The 17,975-nt window shown below is 40.6% G+C and overlaps 1 protein-coding gene and 1 long non-coding RNA gene across 2 annotated transcripts; both read left to right on the top strand.

The window, feature by feature from the left end:
* The first annotated feature begins 185 nt into the window (after nucleotides 1-185).
* On the top strand, nucleotides 186-9,202 carry LOC109053960 (adenylate cyclase type 8-like). The gene is made up of 18 exons (XM_042774204.1): nucleotides 186-1,304; nucleotides 1,659-1,808; nucleotides 1,891-2,021; nucleotides 2,111-2,222; nucleotides 2,328-2,455; nucleotides 2,900-3,058; nucleotides 3,145-3,376; nucleotides 3,929-4,117; nucleotides 4,186-4,288; nucleotides 4,388-4,587; nucleotides 4,679-4,771; nucleotides 4,925-5,097; nucleotides 5,713-5,794; nucleotides 6,101-6,259; nucleotides 6,494-6,640; nucleotides 6,838-6,930; nucleotides 7,816-7,930; nucleotides 8,424-9,202. The coding sequence occupies exons 1-18, from the start codon at nucleotides 432-434 to the stop codon at nucleotides 8,828-8,830; spliced, it is 3,546 nt and encodes a 1,181-aa protein (XP_042630138.1). The 5' UTR covers nucleotides 186-431; the 3' UTR covers nucleotides 8,831-9,202.
* Nucleotides 9,203-16,644: 7,442 nt separating this feature from the next.
* LOC109070753 lies at nucleotides 16,645-17,254 on the top strand. Its single transcript, XR_002014435.2, has 2 exons — nucleotides 16,645-16,794; nucleotides 17,130-17,254. It is a non-coding gene; the product is annotated as an uncharacterized LOC109070753 (long non-coding RNA).
* The last annotated feature ends 721 nt before the right edge of the window (nucleotides 17,255-17,975 follow it).

The following is a 17,975-nucleotide window of genomic DNA, read 5'->3' on the forward strand; positions in this document are numbered from 1 at the left end:
ATATATATATATATATATATAATGAAGTGTCATGCAGGGAATTCTGGGAGTATCAATTTACGGTTTGTCACTGTAAATTATACAATGAATTTTTCTTTTTCACTTCCAAAAACCGTATTTTACGTGTAATTACATTTATTCACCGAATATAGTATGAAAACTTACTGTTAACCAGTTAACAGGTTTTTACTGTAGCATTTTACAGTCTTTTACTGTTAAAATCAAATTTATTTTTTTTTTTTCACAGTGTACTGTGCTTATTGTCATTTTCATGTTAAAGTTTGTTTATGGGTTTCATTCTGATACAACTTCAAATTTCCATCCAGACTATTAAACCTTTTTCTTTTCTGTCTTGTTTTAGGTTTGTGCAGTTGATAGAGGTCTTGAGCTGAGTTTTGGGATCTAAAGCCTGTTTAAATCAGGTTCAGATCATGGCTTTGAGTTCCACAGAAGTCACTCTTCCGCCTAAGGTATGCCTAGCTATGCCTCCCCCCCACAACCTGAAACGCAAGCAACTAATGTGGCAGAATGCAGTACGTCACATTATCGACCAACGAGGAATGCACCATGAGGGGCGAGCAGCCAGTTCTCACAAAATCATTGTTACTGATGCTTACATCGATGACATCAACAGGCAGATTCGTAGCAAAGCTGTGCGGGGCAACGCAGGCACGCATAAGCGGCGTTCCTCGGCAGCCCGCGTTCACCCATTAAGAGAGCGCAACTCCACCTGCACACGTAAGTCCACCGACTCACTCAGTGATGCTGACTTCTTCGTAAGCTGGGGCTCCACGGTGCGTGGCATTTTCCTTCCGGTTCTCCACCACAAGTTTAAATCTCATGATCTTGAGCATCTGTACCAGCAGCACTCGTCTGGTCAGCGCAGAACTTCGCTAGTAGTCACTAATGTTATTGATATCCTTACCAAACTCCATATTCTCTTCATCTACCTGGCTGTGGCACCAGAGATGGTGGACTCTCAACAAGGATGGTTGGCTGGGCTCTTCATGGGACTTGGAGCAGTCATATGTGTCTTAGTTCTAACCTGTAAAGGATTGATGTCTCCAGATTACCTGCGCTATGCTGGGCTGGCAAGCTGGTTGTCCCAGACTGTGCAGGCGCTGGGTGGTTTGGCATATGGGTTGGAGAACCAGTCCTGGTATGTGCTCTTCACCCTTTTCGCCACCTACACACTATTGCCCCTACCTCTACTGTGGTCCATCTTCATCGGGTTCTTCACCGCTGCTTTGCACCTGTTGGTGGATGCCCTTAGGAACTACAATGACACGGCCATTGTAAGAAAGGTAAAGAAGATTCCATGCTCAAGCTCAAAGCTCATCTATCTTCAAAGTTCACTTTCGATTCTCACCTGTGTCAAAAAATAGGAAATCAATGTTTCTTTAAAATCAAAGATCACCACAAGAACTATCCTTGAAATATGGAGCCAGTCAGTTTCAGACTTTTTATATGTCTATTGAGTTGTACTTGGTCTTCTTTTTGATAAATGCTCCATTATTAGGACATACAGTATGAATAAACCATCATCTCAAGACAATCTTCAACCATTTGTCAACTTGAAAGATAAATACAAGAATGAAAGAAGCTGGTCTTGTTCATTTCAGTAACTGTGCTAACTTTTACTCTTGGTTTTCTTTCAGTTACTAGCAAAAGGTCTGTTGTACATGGGTATGAATACTGCAGGGCTGTTCATCCACTACTTGTCGGATCGCGCTCAAAGGCAGGCATTCCTTGAGACACGGCGTTGCATTGAAGGACGAGTCAAAATGGAACGAGAGAACCAGAGACAGGTTTGAGATTCTTGATTTAATAAGATATTCTTTGATCATTAATATGAAACTTCAAAAGAAAAGAGGAATCATTTTGCATTAGGAGCGTTTGGTGATGTCCATTCTTCCTCGATTTATTGCTATGGAGATGATTGGTGATATGACTGCTATGGAAGATGAATTGCTTCCTCAACAGTTCCATAAAACCTACATTCATCAATACAAAGACGTCAGGTACACGTAGCTCTCTGTGCAGTACTTTTTCCAGTACATTTAGGTTGCAAGAATGGTGCATGAAATGAATGTGTGTGGTCTTGTCTCAGTATCCTGTTTGCTGATATAAAAGGCTTCACCTCTCTCTCAATGACCATGTCAGCTCAGGAATTGGTGCGCACACTCAATGAGCTGTTCGGTCGCTTTGATCGCCTAGCTGAGGTGAGAAAGATTAACTTTTGAGGTTCACAGACAGCTGGAGACAGTTTTAGTGTCAAAGGTATGCAATGTTGGAAGCTAATTGAAAGATATCTTTTGATATTTCAGGAGAATCACTGCATGAGGATAAAGATTCTTGGAGATTGTTATTACTGTGTGTCTGGGGTCCCAGAGCCCCAAACTGCACATGCTCGCTGCTGTGTAGAGATGGGTCTGGCAATGATCAACACTATACGGTGTGTATGTTACGTATTTTGTCCATCTACCTAAAGGTTTCTCCCAGTTTAATGTGCAAAGATTGTAAGCAAGCCTTCTATGCATTTATTTCTACTCTGTGGCGCTATCATAACTGTACTTTCATAGATCTTTTGCAGGTGTGTCCAATCCTGCTCCTGGAGGTCCACTGTCCTGCAAAGTTCAGGCCCAACCCTAATTAAGTACACCTGAAACAGCTAGTCAAGGTCTTCTGGATTACTGGAAACATCATGTTGGGGCAGGCTGGAGCTGAACTCTGTAGGACGTTGACCCTCCTGGAGCAGGATTGGACATGTCTGATATTTTGGAACATTCGTATTATACTTTTCCTGCATTGTTATTGATGCTCTATGGGGATTTACATCTAATTCTTCTGAAGAAAACAAAAGAGATTATGATGTTAAGCTTTCCTCTTTCTTTGTCAGTTGTGTACGTAAGGAGCTGAAAAGAGATATGGACATGCGTATTGGCATTCACTCTGGCTCGGTTCTGTGTGGGGTTTTGGGTCTGCAGAAATGGCAATTTGATGTGTGGTCTTGGGACGTAGATGTTGCCAACATGCTAGAAGCTGGAGGAGTCCCAGGGCAAGTACACCAGATCATTAGCATGGTCACATTTTTAGCCAAATAAAATTGATATTAGAATAATGTATCAAATTGTATAATAATAGGAGGATTCATATATCACGAGCAACCCTGGAATGTCTAGATGGGGCATATGAGACAGAAGAAGGTCGAGGCTATCAGCGGAATGAGTTTTTACGCAAACACAAGATCGACACTTTTCTGATCTGCCATACGCCACAGGAAGACAAGGAGCCCCCTAAAGTCCGGAAGACCAGCAAAGATGAGACGACATGGAGTGCTGAGCTTCCTTTTGATAACATCATTGGAATGAACTGCGTGAGTCTGTGTTAACCTCACTCATAAACCTCACTTAGATCTGAATGTCCTCTCTAGTTAGTCATAAGATGTGAAGTTATCAAACCTGTTAAATAGTGCCACAATTTGTTATTAAGTGAACCCTTTAGTAACTTTATCACCAGCATCAGTGTTATGGTCCATTACATTAGAAAATAATTTATAATAAGATGTCTCTTGAATGGAAATCCAAATGGAAATCATGTTTACAGCAAGCATTTAAAGGGACAGTTCAGTTTTTTTAAATAATTAAAAAAGTTGAGCTCTTAAGTAATGCACTGATGTTAAAACTTTAATGCATAAAAATGATACTGATACTTAAAAAAAGCAATATATTATTATTATTTTAACAATAATTTTACGATTTGCTAAAGAAATGTACAATATATACAATATAGTATATACAATATTGACCAATATGATTTAAAACAAACAAACAAACTTATAACCATCATCTATCTCTATTAATAATAGTTATATAATTTGTTTCCCCACTTGAAATAGATGCAATGCTTTTGTATTGTCATCTTTTAGATCTTAGCCACTTTCACCAATGGCTCCCTAGTGCAGTTGCCCAATCAAATTACTCCTCATGGTGCTGGGTCTCGAGAAATCAACAAGAGAATCAAGCAAGCCATCGAGGTGCGCAGTAGTGAGCGAATGCGCAAAGAACACATCACACCCATCACACTAGTCTTCAAAGACAGACACATCGAGGGAAAGGTATGGACCGCCGAGGAACAGTTTTTATATTTTCTATAGCATTTTTGCTTAAAGATTTGAACTTTCAGTTTTCTCAGATGAGAGATGAGATGTTCAAATCCAACTTGGCCTGCTCATTCCTAATGCTCCTCTTCATCATGGCCGTTCAGGTCCTCGTCCCCTCACCACAGTGAGCTATTACTATTCTCTCAATACTAATGTGCATTTTTTTGATTTTTGAAATGTAGCAGTATTACGTATTCATTTTTGTTATTTCTCTGTGAATCTGTATTTTTGTTATGGTGATTTTTTTTTTTGTTTTTTTTCTTGTTTATGTTGTTTTTGTTCTGGTAACACTGGCTGAGGAATTTAAGCACTCTCCACCGTACTTACAACATCTGTGCTGCTGGATACACGAGACCAAGTATATCCGTAACCTGCTCACCCTCACCGCTATTGCTATTAACTTTGGTGTGGCCTCCTGTGATATTGTGAGTGCCAGAATTTATAGTTGTTTGGGCCAAATTAAAATGCTTCTCTAAACCTGTCTGTCTTTTTTATTTCTTTTATCTATTTGTACAGTTGTGGTGTAAAATGGTTGGAGAGGCTAAAGAAAGTAACAAGAACTCAGAACAAGGTGCACAGTGGCCAGTAAACATCTGCACTCATCCTGAGGTACAGTAGATACACATTGAATATAAATGTGTCACAAGTGAGACAACTTCCAGTAATGCTTATTCTGATACAGCCATCCTAATTTTACCCCATTTCATTAATGCCATGCTTGTAACTACACTAAATTCAGTAAAAATGTCCGTCTCTCTGCAGTTCTTTGTTTTGAGTGGTATGGTGGCCATGGTGACATGTGCTGTGTTCCTGAGGCTCAGCTGTCTGTTGAAATTGGCAGTCCTTATGTTAGTCATTGCAGTTTACACATACCTCATTGAGGTAGCCTTCCATGTGCTCTTTGTCCGCCAACACCAAAACGGCCAAATTCAGAGGTACAATATTTAAATGTTTTATCAAAGAGGTTATATCAAACAATCTTCCTTAATGTGGTACTGTGTATGACTTCTAGACATCGACAATCCAAAATTTTTTGAACAAGACATTTTTGAATTATTATTTTTTAAATTTTATTTAGAGGAAATTTTGAGTTTTGAAAGTTACAGTATATTTCCAGGTCAAATATCAAAATTATACTTTTTTAAATGAAAAAGCAAGATTAGTTGAGGTCAAATAACACCAAGAAAACATGGTGATATTAATAACTTGACAATATTCTTAAATCAAAAAGTAAATATTAAAACAATATTAAATATAATAAGTATGGTTTTGTGATTTTTTTTTTTTATATATATTATTTAACGTAGACTCAAGTGCATTCAAAATGTAAGGTTTCTGTGATTTATTTTTTATTTTTTTGCTTTTTTCAAAAGTGTAACATTTCTAAGAACTAGATTTTTAAAAGATTTATTCTTTCAATCGTAGTCATTATTATTTTTCATATACTACATCAAACTTGTTTAGAAAGTCAAGAAAACAAATGACTTCCTGGACTGTTGAATTGTTGTGGCCCTGCTAATGTAAGCTTTATATGTGTGTGTTTTGCCCAGAAATCAGTACCTCAGACGCAAAGGCGTTTCTGTGTTGCTAATGGCCATGTTTGTTGTGGTTGTCCTCTACAACAGTAGACAGGTATTATAATTAAATTCTTATTCAAGTATTTAATCATAGGAATTCAGTATCATATGCTGTTGCTAGTGATTTAAATAATAATGTAGAATCATAACATATTTTACAATTAATGAATATTTTTAATTATATCAGTGAATAATAATCAAACCACCACTTAGCTATGATAATCATCCTGTTGTAAAAATAAATAAATAAAAACAATTCTATTCATAACTGAAGCAATCAAAACTGACATACAGTTTTATATTTATCTTTACTTTTTTTTTTCAGTAAGATTCAAGAAATTATTTCTGTTTAATCTTACAGTTAGAAACTACAGCCAGGCTTGACTTCCTGTGGCGTCTTCAGGCCAGACAGGAAGTGGAGGACATGAAGGAACTGAGGGAGCATAACGAGTGTCTGCTGTACAACATCCTTCCTGCCCATGTCGCACGCCACTTTCTTGAGAGAGACAGGAACAATGAGGTAGTTGCGTGATTATTAATGACAGATCTCAATAGTTTGGTTAAACTTTGTTTAGAAAATAAGAAATAATAACATATGCAATCAAATTATCCAGCTGTTTGTTTTCAAATTGAGGCTTATTTGAAGCATTTCAATCATTTCAGTAGTTATGGAGCACTTTTATTTATCCATAAGTATAAATAAAGTAATAGTAACACTTCTTGATTTTCTCTGTATAAATTCTTTGGCTCCAAGGACCTGTTCTCTGAATCCTACGAGCGAGTTGGGGTGATGTTTGCTTCCATTCCAGGCTTTACAGATTATTACGAGAAGAAAGAGTTGATTCATCAAGATGTGGAGTGTCTGCGTCTTCTTAATGAGATCATCGCTGACTTTGATGAGGTGTGTGGAATTGTGCAAAATGTCGAAGCCCAAGACCATACATGCTCATAGTTTTAACGGCTTATAGCAGCTCTGATGTTACTAATGGAATGTATTTCAAATGTGCAAATGCTGACTTAGTTGTAGTGTGAAATTTCAAATCCAGGCAGACATTTCAAGACAGGCTTACTTCATCTTTTTCCCTGTTGTCCCCTTAGCTACTGGAAGAGCCTTACTTCCAGGACTTGGAGAAAATCAAAACCATTGGCAGCTGCTACATGGCTGCATCTGGCCTGTCTCCTAGAAAACAGGTCTGTGCTACATTTGACATGTATGCCTGACAATATAACTAGATGCATGATATATGCTGGTGACCAAATCAGTATCAGCCAGTGTTGCTGATAGAGGCATCCGTTTGATTAGATCGATATTGGAATCTGATTTTTTGAAAGAAATAAAATCTTGATAATTAATAAATAATAATAATAATATTAATAATAAAAAATAAAGGGATAGTTCACCCAGAAAATAAAAATTAGCACATGATTTACTTACCCTCAAGCCATCCTAGGTGTATAAGTCTTTCTTCTTTCAGACGAAATACTGTACAGTCGACGTTATATTAAAAATGTCTTAAGTTCTTCCAAACTTTATAATGGCAGTGAATGGTGGTTGAGATTTTGAAGCCCAAAAAAGTGTATACATCCATCATAAGAAGTACTCCACACAGCTCCAGGGGGTGAATAAAGGTAGAGATTATGGTTTATAAAGTTGTAAATAAGGATGTTTTTCAATTTATATTTTTCACACAAACACATCACTTCAATTCAAAAGGATTTAGGAATTTACTAACCGCTGGAGCCATGGGGTGCATTTGATGGATGGATGCACTTTATTTTGCTTCAAAATCTTGACCACCATTCACTGCCATTATAAAGCTTGGAAGAGCCAGGTCATTTTTAATATAACTCCGATTGTATTCTTCTGAAAGAATACACCTAGGATGGATCACATTTCATTTTTGGGTGAACTATCCCTTCAATTCTGGCCAGGTCGGTCAGGATAAAACATAAAAAAGTATTCATACATATTAAAAATGTATAAATATAACTAGTAATTAAGTAGTAGTTAAGTAGTAACTGAGAAGTTAGATTTTTATAAATTAAGGCTCAATTTTATTCATGTGTATTTTATAGGAATGTGAAGATGAGTGGGCTCACCTAAGCACGCTGGTTCTATTCGCTTTGGCCATGCAAGAAACTCTGAAACAAATAAACAAACGTACCTCAAACAACTTCCAGTTGCGTGTCGGTAAGATTGTGCTATTTTTGTATTTAGCAACTCTACTAGTAATAAACAAAAATGTAATGGAAATTAACATATCAGTTTAAATAGGATTAGCTTTATCTGATTTTTTTTTTTATTATTATTCTTTCACCTGTGCATGTTTGATGACTACCTGCTATGAAGGGAAGTAATTTAACCTGCTCGGCGCCAGTTCAGACACACTAATGAGCTTAAATAAAACCATCAGTATGATTTTCATGTGATTGGATTGGGCTATTATAACAATAATACAATCTTTGAATTTAAATTTAAAATTACAATGTTGCTTTGGCAAACATGAAATCAAAATTGACCCTGTTTTACTTTCTTGATGCACCTTTCTGGTCTTATTGTATACAACTGATGTATTTTATTCCAAGAGAAAATGTTTGCTTTGTAATCTTAAAAATAAAATTAGTAACTTACTCTTCTCCTGAAACAACTTTAATATGCATAAAACTGCTTTTCTATCGTACAGGTATTTCTCATGGGCCTGTAGTCGCCGGAGTGATTGGTGCCACTAAACCCCAGTATGATATCTGGGGCATGACTGTGAATCTTGCTAGCCGAATGGACAGCACAGGTCTCAGCGGGCGTATTCAGGTCCCAGAGGGCACAAGCCGTATCCTGGCTGACCGCGGCTTTGTGCTACAGCTTAGAGGAGATATCTACGTCAAAGGGGTTAGCGAACAGCGGGGAGGGGTCCGCACGTACTTTGTTAGCAGCAGGGAACAGAGCTCAAGCTACGCTGAGAGAAGCACCAGCAGAGGGATCTCTCTCGGGAGGAACACCCTTGCTGCTGTGGTCTTTTCCCTGGTTCAGGCCCGCAAGAAAGAGGAATTACGAGAGGCCAATGGAGGCTTTCATCTTATGGAGATCACATGAATTTTGATTGAAAACTGGACAGGAACCGTATTTAATACCTCTTTTAGAGACTCTTATGTCTCTTTCATGAGTCATTGCCTTCAAGAGATTTTCCACATTATCTGTTATTTTTTCTGAATAGTAACAACTTAATTTTTCTTGTATGACCAGATTTCTATTGATTTTCAAAGTTGCTTATTATGGAAGACCATTTCCGCCACAGAATTTAAAAAAGGTGATTTTGACTCTTTTTAACAGTTCTGACTCTTTTTGATATTATAAAACAAAAGTCAGAATTGCAAGACATAAACTCAGAATTGCAGGATTTAAACTCACAGTTCTGAATTGTGAGATATAAACTTGCAATTGCAGAGAAAAAAGTTAATTGTGAGAATGCGCAATTACCTTTTTAATTTTAATTCTGAAGAAGAAAAAAAGCCAGATATAAACTCAAAATTCAGAATTGCGTGGTGTAAACTCGGAATTGTGAGAAAAAAATCTGAATCCTGAATCATGAGATAAAAAGTCACATATTATGATGTAGGAATGTCTTATCTCAATGGAAACCATGGAAAACATTTAAAAGTCATGTTTCTTTTGTTCCTGTGGCTCAGTGGTAGAGCATTGTGTTAGCAGCGCAAAAGGTTGTGGGTTCGATTCCCAGGGAAGAGATTTTAGGTGAATTATGTTAGCCTGAATGCACTGTAAGTCGCTTTGGATAAAAGCGTCTGCTAAATGCATAAATGTAAATGTCCCGGAGTTGGTATCATTGTTTTTTTTTTAAACCTTAAATGTTAGAAATTTTAAAGCGTAAAAATAACCAAACAAGTCCAAAATAGTGTCACTGACAAATTAAACAATGAGATCAACCATGCTAAGCTAATTAGCTGATTGTCTGACACATTTGTATTATTCATTAACACCCTGGAGAAGCTATAAATCCCAGGATTATTGTTCCAACATAAAAACTTATTGTTCCAGCATTCTATGAAAAGTATAACACAAAATTTCTGGGACACACTACCACAAAAGGCCACCAAACGATGTTGCTGCTGAGTTTCTGCCAAGTGTGGATAACATCTCGGTTAAGTATGTAACCACAGTTCCCTGAATAGGGAACGAGATGCTGCGGTGACGTCACCGTATGGGAACACCCCTTGGTGTGACGAATGTCTGAAGCCCTGTACCATCCCGCCAATTTTATTCAACCATCAAGGTACGGAACGGCCCGAACCGCAGCATCTCGTACGTAACCGAGATGTTCCCTTTCATAGGTCACTTCGATGCTGCAGTCACCGTATGGGAACCCTATACCATCACGCCTGACGTACCTGAGATAGCTGGGATCCAAGGATAGCATCTGCTCAAGCGGAGAGAACCCGGGAGCCAGGGGCCGTCCTCACATCCAGACTGTAAAATTTGACAAAAGTGCTCGGTAAAGACCATCCTGCCGCAGCACATATATCGTCCATCGAAGATCCACTGAGGAAGGCTTGCGATGAAGCCACTGCCCTCGTGGAATGAGCTTGAATTCCTAAGGACGAAGCGAGTCCGTGCACTTCATAGGCTAAGGATATAGCCTAAAACCAGCCAATGGGACATGTGTTGCTTTGTGCACGGCCTTTATTTTTATATCCAAAACAGATGAACAGCTGGTCGGACTCACGCCATGGGGCTGTGCGATCAACATAGATCCTCAGCTCTCTCACAGAACAAAGGCTTAGATCTCCTAGCCCTGCCTCTGTAGGGGAGAAAGCCTCCAAGACCACCTGCTGGAAGCGAAAAGGGTTTGAAGCGACCTTTGGGACATAACCAGGTCTCGGTCGCAGGAAAACTTTCACGAATCCTGGTGCAAAATCCATGCACAAAGGTGAAACAGAAAGAGCTTGTAAATCCCCAACTTTCTTGAGGGAGGATAAAGCCAAAAGAAGGACTTTTTTCAGACACAGTTTCCAAGGGCTCAAACGGATGTCCTGGTAATCTTCGCAATTCAATAGATAGATCCCACCATGGAACTCGTGCAGGGTGGAATGGCCTCAGCCGTCGCGAACCCTGCATAAAGCGAGAGACCAGGGGATGATGGCCCACTGAAACGCCATCTATATACAGTATGTGTGGTTAGCTGATATGGCTGCCACATACACTTTAAGTGTGGCTGGTGTTACTCCTTGAAGAACCTCCAGTACTGAAGCGACAGGGCAGTAACCTGGATCCATATTACGAATTCCACACCAGGTAGTAAACAGTTTCCATTTGAAGGCATATAAGCGTCTTGTAGAAACTGCCCTAGAATTAATTATAGTCTCGGTGGTCTCTACTGAGAGACCGGGACACATTAACTCACCCCACTCAGCGGCCACGCCCACAGCTTCCATAGATCTGGCCTTGGGTGCCAAATCATTCCCTGTGCTTGTGACAGCAAGTCCTGTCTGAGGGGAATCTTCCATGGAGAGCCCGCTAACAGGTTGATCAGTTCCGCAAACCATGGCTGAGTGGGCAACCACGAAGCCACCAACAACAGTTGTTCCACTCTGTCCAGCCGTATTCTGGATAGCACCGCTGGAATTAGCCGAATCGGAGGAAAAGCATACAAACTGGTCCTGGGCCATTCGTGTGCTAGAGCGTCCAGTCCCAGAGGCGATGGGGGGATAGGGAGAACCGTAGTGGGTAATGCGTAGTCATGCTCAATGTGAATAAGTCCACTTCCGCTTCTCCAAACGCTCGCCATATAAGGCTCACCGTTTGGGGGTGCAACCTCCATTCCCCCTCCTCTAGGCTCTGTCACGAGAGCAAATCCATTCCGAAGTTCAAGTGTCCGGGGACATGAACCACTCGGATCGACAGAAATCTGTTCTGAGACCAAAGAAGGATGTTCCTCGCCAGCCTGCACAGGGGGCGAGAGTGTAATCCTCCTTGGTGATTCAAATACGATACAACCGCTATGTTGTCCGACCTGATTAACACATGATGGCCAAACAACAGTTTTGAAAAATATTGGAGAGCCAGAAAGACAGTAACTCCAATCTGTTTATATGCCAGCCCCATTGTGCCTCTGCCCAAGTCCCGTGAGCTGGGCGTCCTTGACAAACAGCTCCCCAACCTGCCAATGAAGCGTCCAACAGTCTCGCAGCAAAAACAGGCCCCCAGCTAAACACCATTCCGAAGGAATTTGCTCGACATCCAATTTTTTATCATCATAACACAACTACATGTCACCGAAATCGTTCGATTCAGATAACAACGGGGTGAAATCCTTTGGCTTTTCGCCCACCATCGAAATGGCCACATGTGAAGTAAGCCCAGACGGATTTCGGGGGACGCTGCTGCCATTAGACCCAAAAGTCTGAGGCACAAACTCACCGTCACTGAGCGGCCTGCTCTGAAGTGGCGGAGGCATGACACGAAAGACTGAATGCGCAGGAGAGAAAATCTTGCCATCATTGTGCGAGAGTCCAGGTCTATTCCCAAAAAGGTTATCCGCTGAGAGGGGATCAAAACACTCTTTTGGAAATTTGTGCGTAAGCCCAGTCTGCTTAGATGATTCAGCACAAGATCTTGATGAGAGTGTGCTTGAGTCTGTGATTGTGCTAACACCAGCCAATCGTCCAGGTAATTTAACACACAAACGCCCTGGAGCTGCAACGGGGCCAGAACTGCGTCCATGCATTTCGTGAAAGTCCGTGAAGCCAGGGCTAAGCCGAAGGGAAGAACACGGAATTGATATGCTTTGCCCTCTAAAGCGAATCTGAGGAACTTCCTGTGTCTCTTGTTGATCTGAATATGAAAATATAAATCCTGAGACAGAATAGATTTTACCGTCAACATCTTGAATTTGCTCGTCCTGAGTGCAAGATTCAAACGGCGTAAATCCAATATTGGTCGTAAACCGCCATCTTTTTTTGGCACAACAAAATAACGGCTGTAAAAACCTGACTTCATCTGAGAGGGGTGTACTTCTTCTATATGCCCTTTTCTCAGCAGAGATGACATCTTTTGGCGCAGCAATACAGTTTCTTCTGAACTCACAATTGTGGGAAGAACTCTGCGAAAAGGAGGCGGGTCTTTTCGAAACTGAATGGTGTATCCGTGCCGAATTGTGCATAACACCCATTGCAGAATGCCAGGCAAGCGTTCCCACATGGCCTGAAAAAGCGTTAATGGCCTCAAAACCTCCGCCTGCGGCTGTGATGTCTCCATGTGTGTTAGAATGTCAGAGCATGGAAAGCTTGCGCCGTCCGTAAGCACGAAATGCATGTGTCAAAGTCGCTGCATTTCATTGTATATAATCCTGAAGCGTGTTCACAGCAGGATTTATTCCAACAGGATGAACATCGGGCCCCGCTGCTAGTGAGAACGCGGCAGCTGCGTGGGCCATCATAAACGGGCTGTCTTTGCCAGACCCTTAGGCTGTCTCTTGAACCCTGAAGGCTGAATAGCGCAGAGTGTCTGAGGGGGTGCTCGAAGTGGTAGCTCGATCCAATGCTTTTCGAGGCGCCTTTTTCGGTGATACAGTCAAAGTTAGAGTGTAGGGACTGCAGTGAGAGGGTTGGATGCGCATCAGTGGTCCAACGGCGCTCTCTAATGGAGGACGAGCAGCAGGAGTATCAGGAACTGCTGTTAGGGGCCTGAGGACGAGAGGTCTTTGCTGTCGAACTCTGGTCTATCCTTTTTCGTTGTCGCTGGTGAGCCAGTGGATAAACTCCAATCCTTACGAGGGGGTACCATAGGTGAAGGCTCTTCCCGTGAAGCGACCCATTGGTGGTGAGGATGATTAATTCGATCGCACCGTCGGTGACTGACGTTGCTCTGTCTCTCTGGGTCTGCAAGTAATCAGCTGGCTGAAAGCGGCTGATTGCTGCTTCGCTGCCCTAAATTTCTCCACCACCGAGGTGACCGCCTCTCCAACGAGACCATCCTTGGAAATTGGGGCATCCATAAGAAAAGATTTATCATTTTCTTTGATATCCGTGAGATTAAACCAGAGGTGGCGCTCAACCGTTAACATCCCTGCCATAGAACAGCCCACAGCTCGGGCAGTATGTTTGGTAGCATGTAGCGCCAAATCTGTTGCCTGTTGCAGCTCTTTCACAGCCTCTGGTGTGATACCTTCTCCCTCGTCAAGCTCTTTCAAGAGCTCCGCTTGGTAAGCTTGAAGTACAGCCATCGAGTGGAGAGTGGCAGCCGCTTGACCTGCGGCTAGGTAAGACTTACCGACGAGGTTGGACATGACTCGACATGCCTTCGAAGGAAGGAGGGGGCGAGACTTCCAAGTCGTGGCCGAATTTGGCACAAGATGTTCGGCAAGTGTCTCTTCCACTGGCGGCATCACTGTATAGCAATGGTCCACCATGTCAGAAATGGTGGCGAAATCCGCAGCCGCAGCGTTTGTAATTCGCGACGAGTAAGGCTATTTCCAAGACCTTGAAACCTCTTGGTGGAGGTCCAGGAAAAAGGGCAACGGCCTACGGGGCTGTGCAGGTGTACGACTGGTTAGAAAACGGTCGTCCAGCTTGGATAAAGATTGGGCCTTGGCCGTCTCCACTTTCCCATCTAGCCCTAGTTTATCCACTGCGCGAGTAACCATGTCCAACAGCTCACTGTAGGAAGGGGAAGTGCGTTTCTCCTGTCCGCTCGGAGGGAGAGAACTGCATGTGTCAGCCATAAAGTCCTCTGACTCCGAAGCCACGGTGGACAAAACGTCATCGTCGTGCAACCCACAACCGAAGGAAACAGCATTGCAGGCATCCGGGGTGGGCCGCTGATCCACATTCGCAAAAACAATGGGTTCCACAAAGTTTTTGCCGATTTCTTGCACTCAAGTTGGGGAAAGTGAGCGAAATGTGGAAACCTCCAGCGCAGCACTGTCCTCGTTATCCATGTCGCACATGTCACCCCAAGCCATTGCCTCCTGTGGTGCCTCGGCAAACGCAGAAGTGACACGGCGGGGGTTTGACACGGGGGCGACCTTAGAAAAGACTTCTACTCTCAAGCGCAGCACTATTAGCCATAGGCTATTACAGTGAGGACGAGAAGAAAGGCCACTAAGCGCTGCCTGTGCATAATGCAGGCCCAAGCACACTACGCACCTTTCATGGGTATACCCCCCCCCCCCCCCCCCCCCCCTCCCCCGGGAAGGAACCAGTTACACGGCTCCTTGCACTTCCGATGATTCATCGCGTCCGTGAAGAGGAGCTGAACACTGCTCGTTGTAGAAATTGCTGAGAATGCGAGATGCTTTCTTAGGGCACAGAAAATTTGCTTTCCTGAAGGAAATGAAATCTGACCGGAATAGCGCGAGGCACACAGGTATACTATGCGTACGCATACGTAGGGCGGTGCCAAGCGCTATTTGGCCGATAAAATTGGCGGGATGGTACAGGGCTTCAGACATTCATCACACCAAGGGGTGTTCCCATACGGTGAAGTCACCGCAGCATCGAAGTGACCTATGAAAGGGAACTGCACGCTGGAGCAGTGGGTGTGGCAATAGGTAGGGGGCGTGTATAAAGGTCTTTCTAATTGATTAGGGTTAGGGTTAGGGGTTAGTTTCTATTGTAGCATTAACCTTTCTGCACGCTATGTTTTGCCACTCCCATTACTCCAACCTGCAGCTACCCCGTCTCAGTTTCTAAGTATACAAGAGTGTGTACAATTTTGAAAGATATAACGAGAGACATATTTGTGACGGGTACATAATCAGTATTTGCCAATATTGTCTTTTTTTTCTTAATATTCGTCTAATTAGGTAATTATTGAAACCATGTAAAATAAGGCAAAGAATGGAAAAAAATACTTATAATAGAGTATCATATTAGTCTTTAGCCAACATTAAAACAATTATTTGTTATCAGCATAGTCAATACTTTTATATTTGTATATCAATGCACAACTGTAATGCATGTTATGAAGTTTATAAATGTTGTATGTCATAGGAATGTGAAAATAAGACCTAACTTACCTCAGTACGCTGGTTCTGTTCGCTTTGGCCATGTAAGAAACTCTGGAAAAAATAAACAGCAAACATATAGGCTACCTCAAACAGTTTGTAGTTGTGTGTTGGTAAGATGAGCTATTCTTGTTTCTGGAGATGAAATCTCATGTCATAACTGATCAAACCTCACTTTTTATGAAAAAGTTATATAACAAAAGCAACAACAGAGCTTGCTTGCTACATGTTGGTTACATCAAACAGACGAACGTTTTTGAAATATGAATTTTGTTTTAAATCTTACTGTGTGTGTTTGCTTATATTATAATACAATATCAGTTTACTTCAAAATTACGTTTAATTCAATGTGTTATAGCCTAGCTACTTGCCGTTTCTTTTTAATTGTTTATGGCCATTTTGTAAGTGAAAATTGATTCTACACACTGATCTATAATATATATATATATATATATATATATATATATATATATATATATATATATATATATATATATATTTTTTTATTTATGATTGATTCTACACACTGATCTTTATTTTTTTATGTGTATATATTTGTTTGTGCAAGAGGAACCTCAAAATATTGCGCAATGAAGAAATAAAAACATAAAAAAACCCGGAAAAAATGTGCAAAGGCATTTTAGCTATGTTTCGTTTCGCAATGCTTATAACAGCCCCATTAAACTTAGCCTAACATAATGTGTATATTGTGTGAGCTTAATATCTTCTTGTTAACTACAGTTGTCATGATTGTCAGGTTTTGGATATTGAACTCAAGTTCATAAGTTTTCACAAAGGGAAGGAATCAATTTTCTCGTCTTATGAGGTTTCGTGTAGCATACTACCCCTCCTGCATGTCATTCTCCAAACAACGGCACTCCTTGGGAACTAGGAACCTATTGACGTGACGCTGTTCGCTCATCTCACGGATATGTTTTCAGGAACAGTGGGCATTAAAATGTCGTTCACAGTGGAAGAGACTAAAATCAAACTTCAGTCTACAGGGGATGACCTTGTTTTTTTCGTTAATGGAAAAAAGGTAATTGTGTGGAAATTGCAGTAATTTGCAAGGGACAACTTCTCACTTTGAGCACACAAATGCGTGTCTCGTTTATTTTTCAAAAGACCAAACAGAAAACTCCAACCATGGCGCTGACCGGTGTTTTACGTCATCACGCATTCCGAACATTTAAAGGGACCACGATCCCTGAACAGTTATGCAGAACACAGTGTACAGAACTACACTTAACAATGGTGAATTATGTCTGTCACATTCACTACAATTGGATAATTTCATAATTACATTGTTTAATGTGTTGCATCTTTTTTGCCAGTATAGCCAATAAAATGTTTTCCATTATTAATTCTTTGCAGATCACTGAAAAGAATGCTGAGCCTGAGATAACACTTTTGACATATCTTAGGAGAAGCTGTATCCTTTTGATCTTCTGTTCTGTTGAACAGCCTCTGTGTTAGATTTGAATGCTGCTTTTCTCAAATAAATAAATAAATAAATTATAAAATAGTAGACCGTAACTACAATATTTATGAGATACTGATATTCCTGTCTTCTGGAGTTATGTTGTTGGTTAAACTGAACTGTTTGCTGCCTGCTGGGGTTTGGGTCACTTAATATTCATGTGGTTTGCTCACATGTACATGTCACAGTCAGTCAGTTTATTTCTTAATATCATATATTAATGTTATATATTAATTATAATAATAATTCAGTCAGTATTTGCAGCAGGGGCAATTTCAGGTCTTTCATTTTAGGGGGGCTCAGCCCCCAATGAGGGTGTGTATATATATATATTTATATACATGTATGTGTGTGTGTGTGTGTGTGTGTGTATATATATATATATATATATATATATATATATATATATATATATATACACACACACACAATGTATATATAATATGTATGTATATATATATATATATATATATATATATATATATATATATATATATATATATACATTTATATACATTTATATACATGTATGTATGTACAGTATGTATGTGTAGGGGAATTTACAGTTAAAACCCAAGGACCAGATATGATGAATGAAGACCAGGAGTCAGAGATGCATTCAATTAAAGAAAAATTTACTGAAGAACATGGTTTGCAGTTTCATCAGCAGAAGTCAGTACTCTCGATGTAGTTCGTAGGCCGCTCTGCGTACAACTCAAAATCACCAACAATTATACTCT

Source organism: Cyprinus carpio, chromosome A17 (genome assembly GCF_018340385.1).
Source record: "Cyprinus carpio isolate SPL01 chromosome A17, ASM1834038v1, whole genome shotgun sequence".
NCBI lineage: Eukaryota > Metazoa > Chordata > Actinopteri > Cypriniformes > Cyprinidae > Cyprinus > Cyprinus carpio.

Excerpts from the sequence above, each read along its gene's own strand:
- LOC109053960 (XM_042774204.1), top strand. The coding sequence starts at position 432 with ATGGCTTTGAGTTCCACAGAAGTCACTCTTCCGCCTAAGGTATGCCTA. Across the intron at positions 1,305-1,658 it reads ACACGGCCATTGTAAGAAAG|TTACTAGCAAAAGGTCTGTT; the intron begins GTAAAGAAGATT and ends GTTTTCTTTCAG. Across the intron at positions 4,118-4,185 it reads ACAGACACATCGAGGGAAAG|TTTTCTCAGATGAGAGATGA; the intron begins GTATGGACCGCC and ends TTGAACTTTCAG.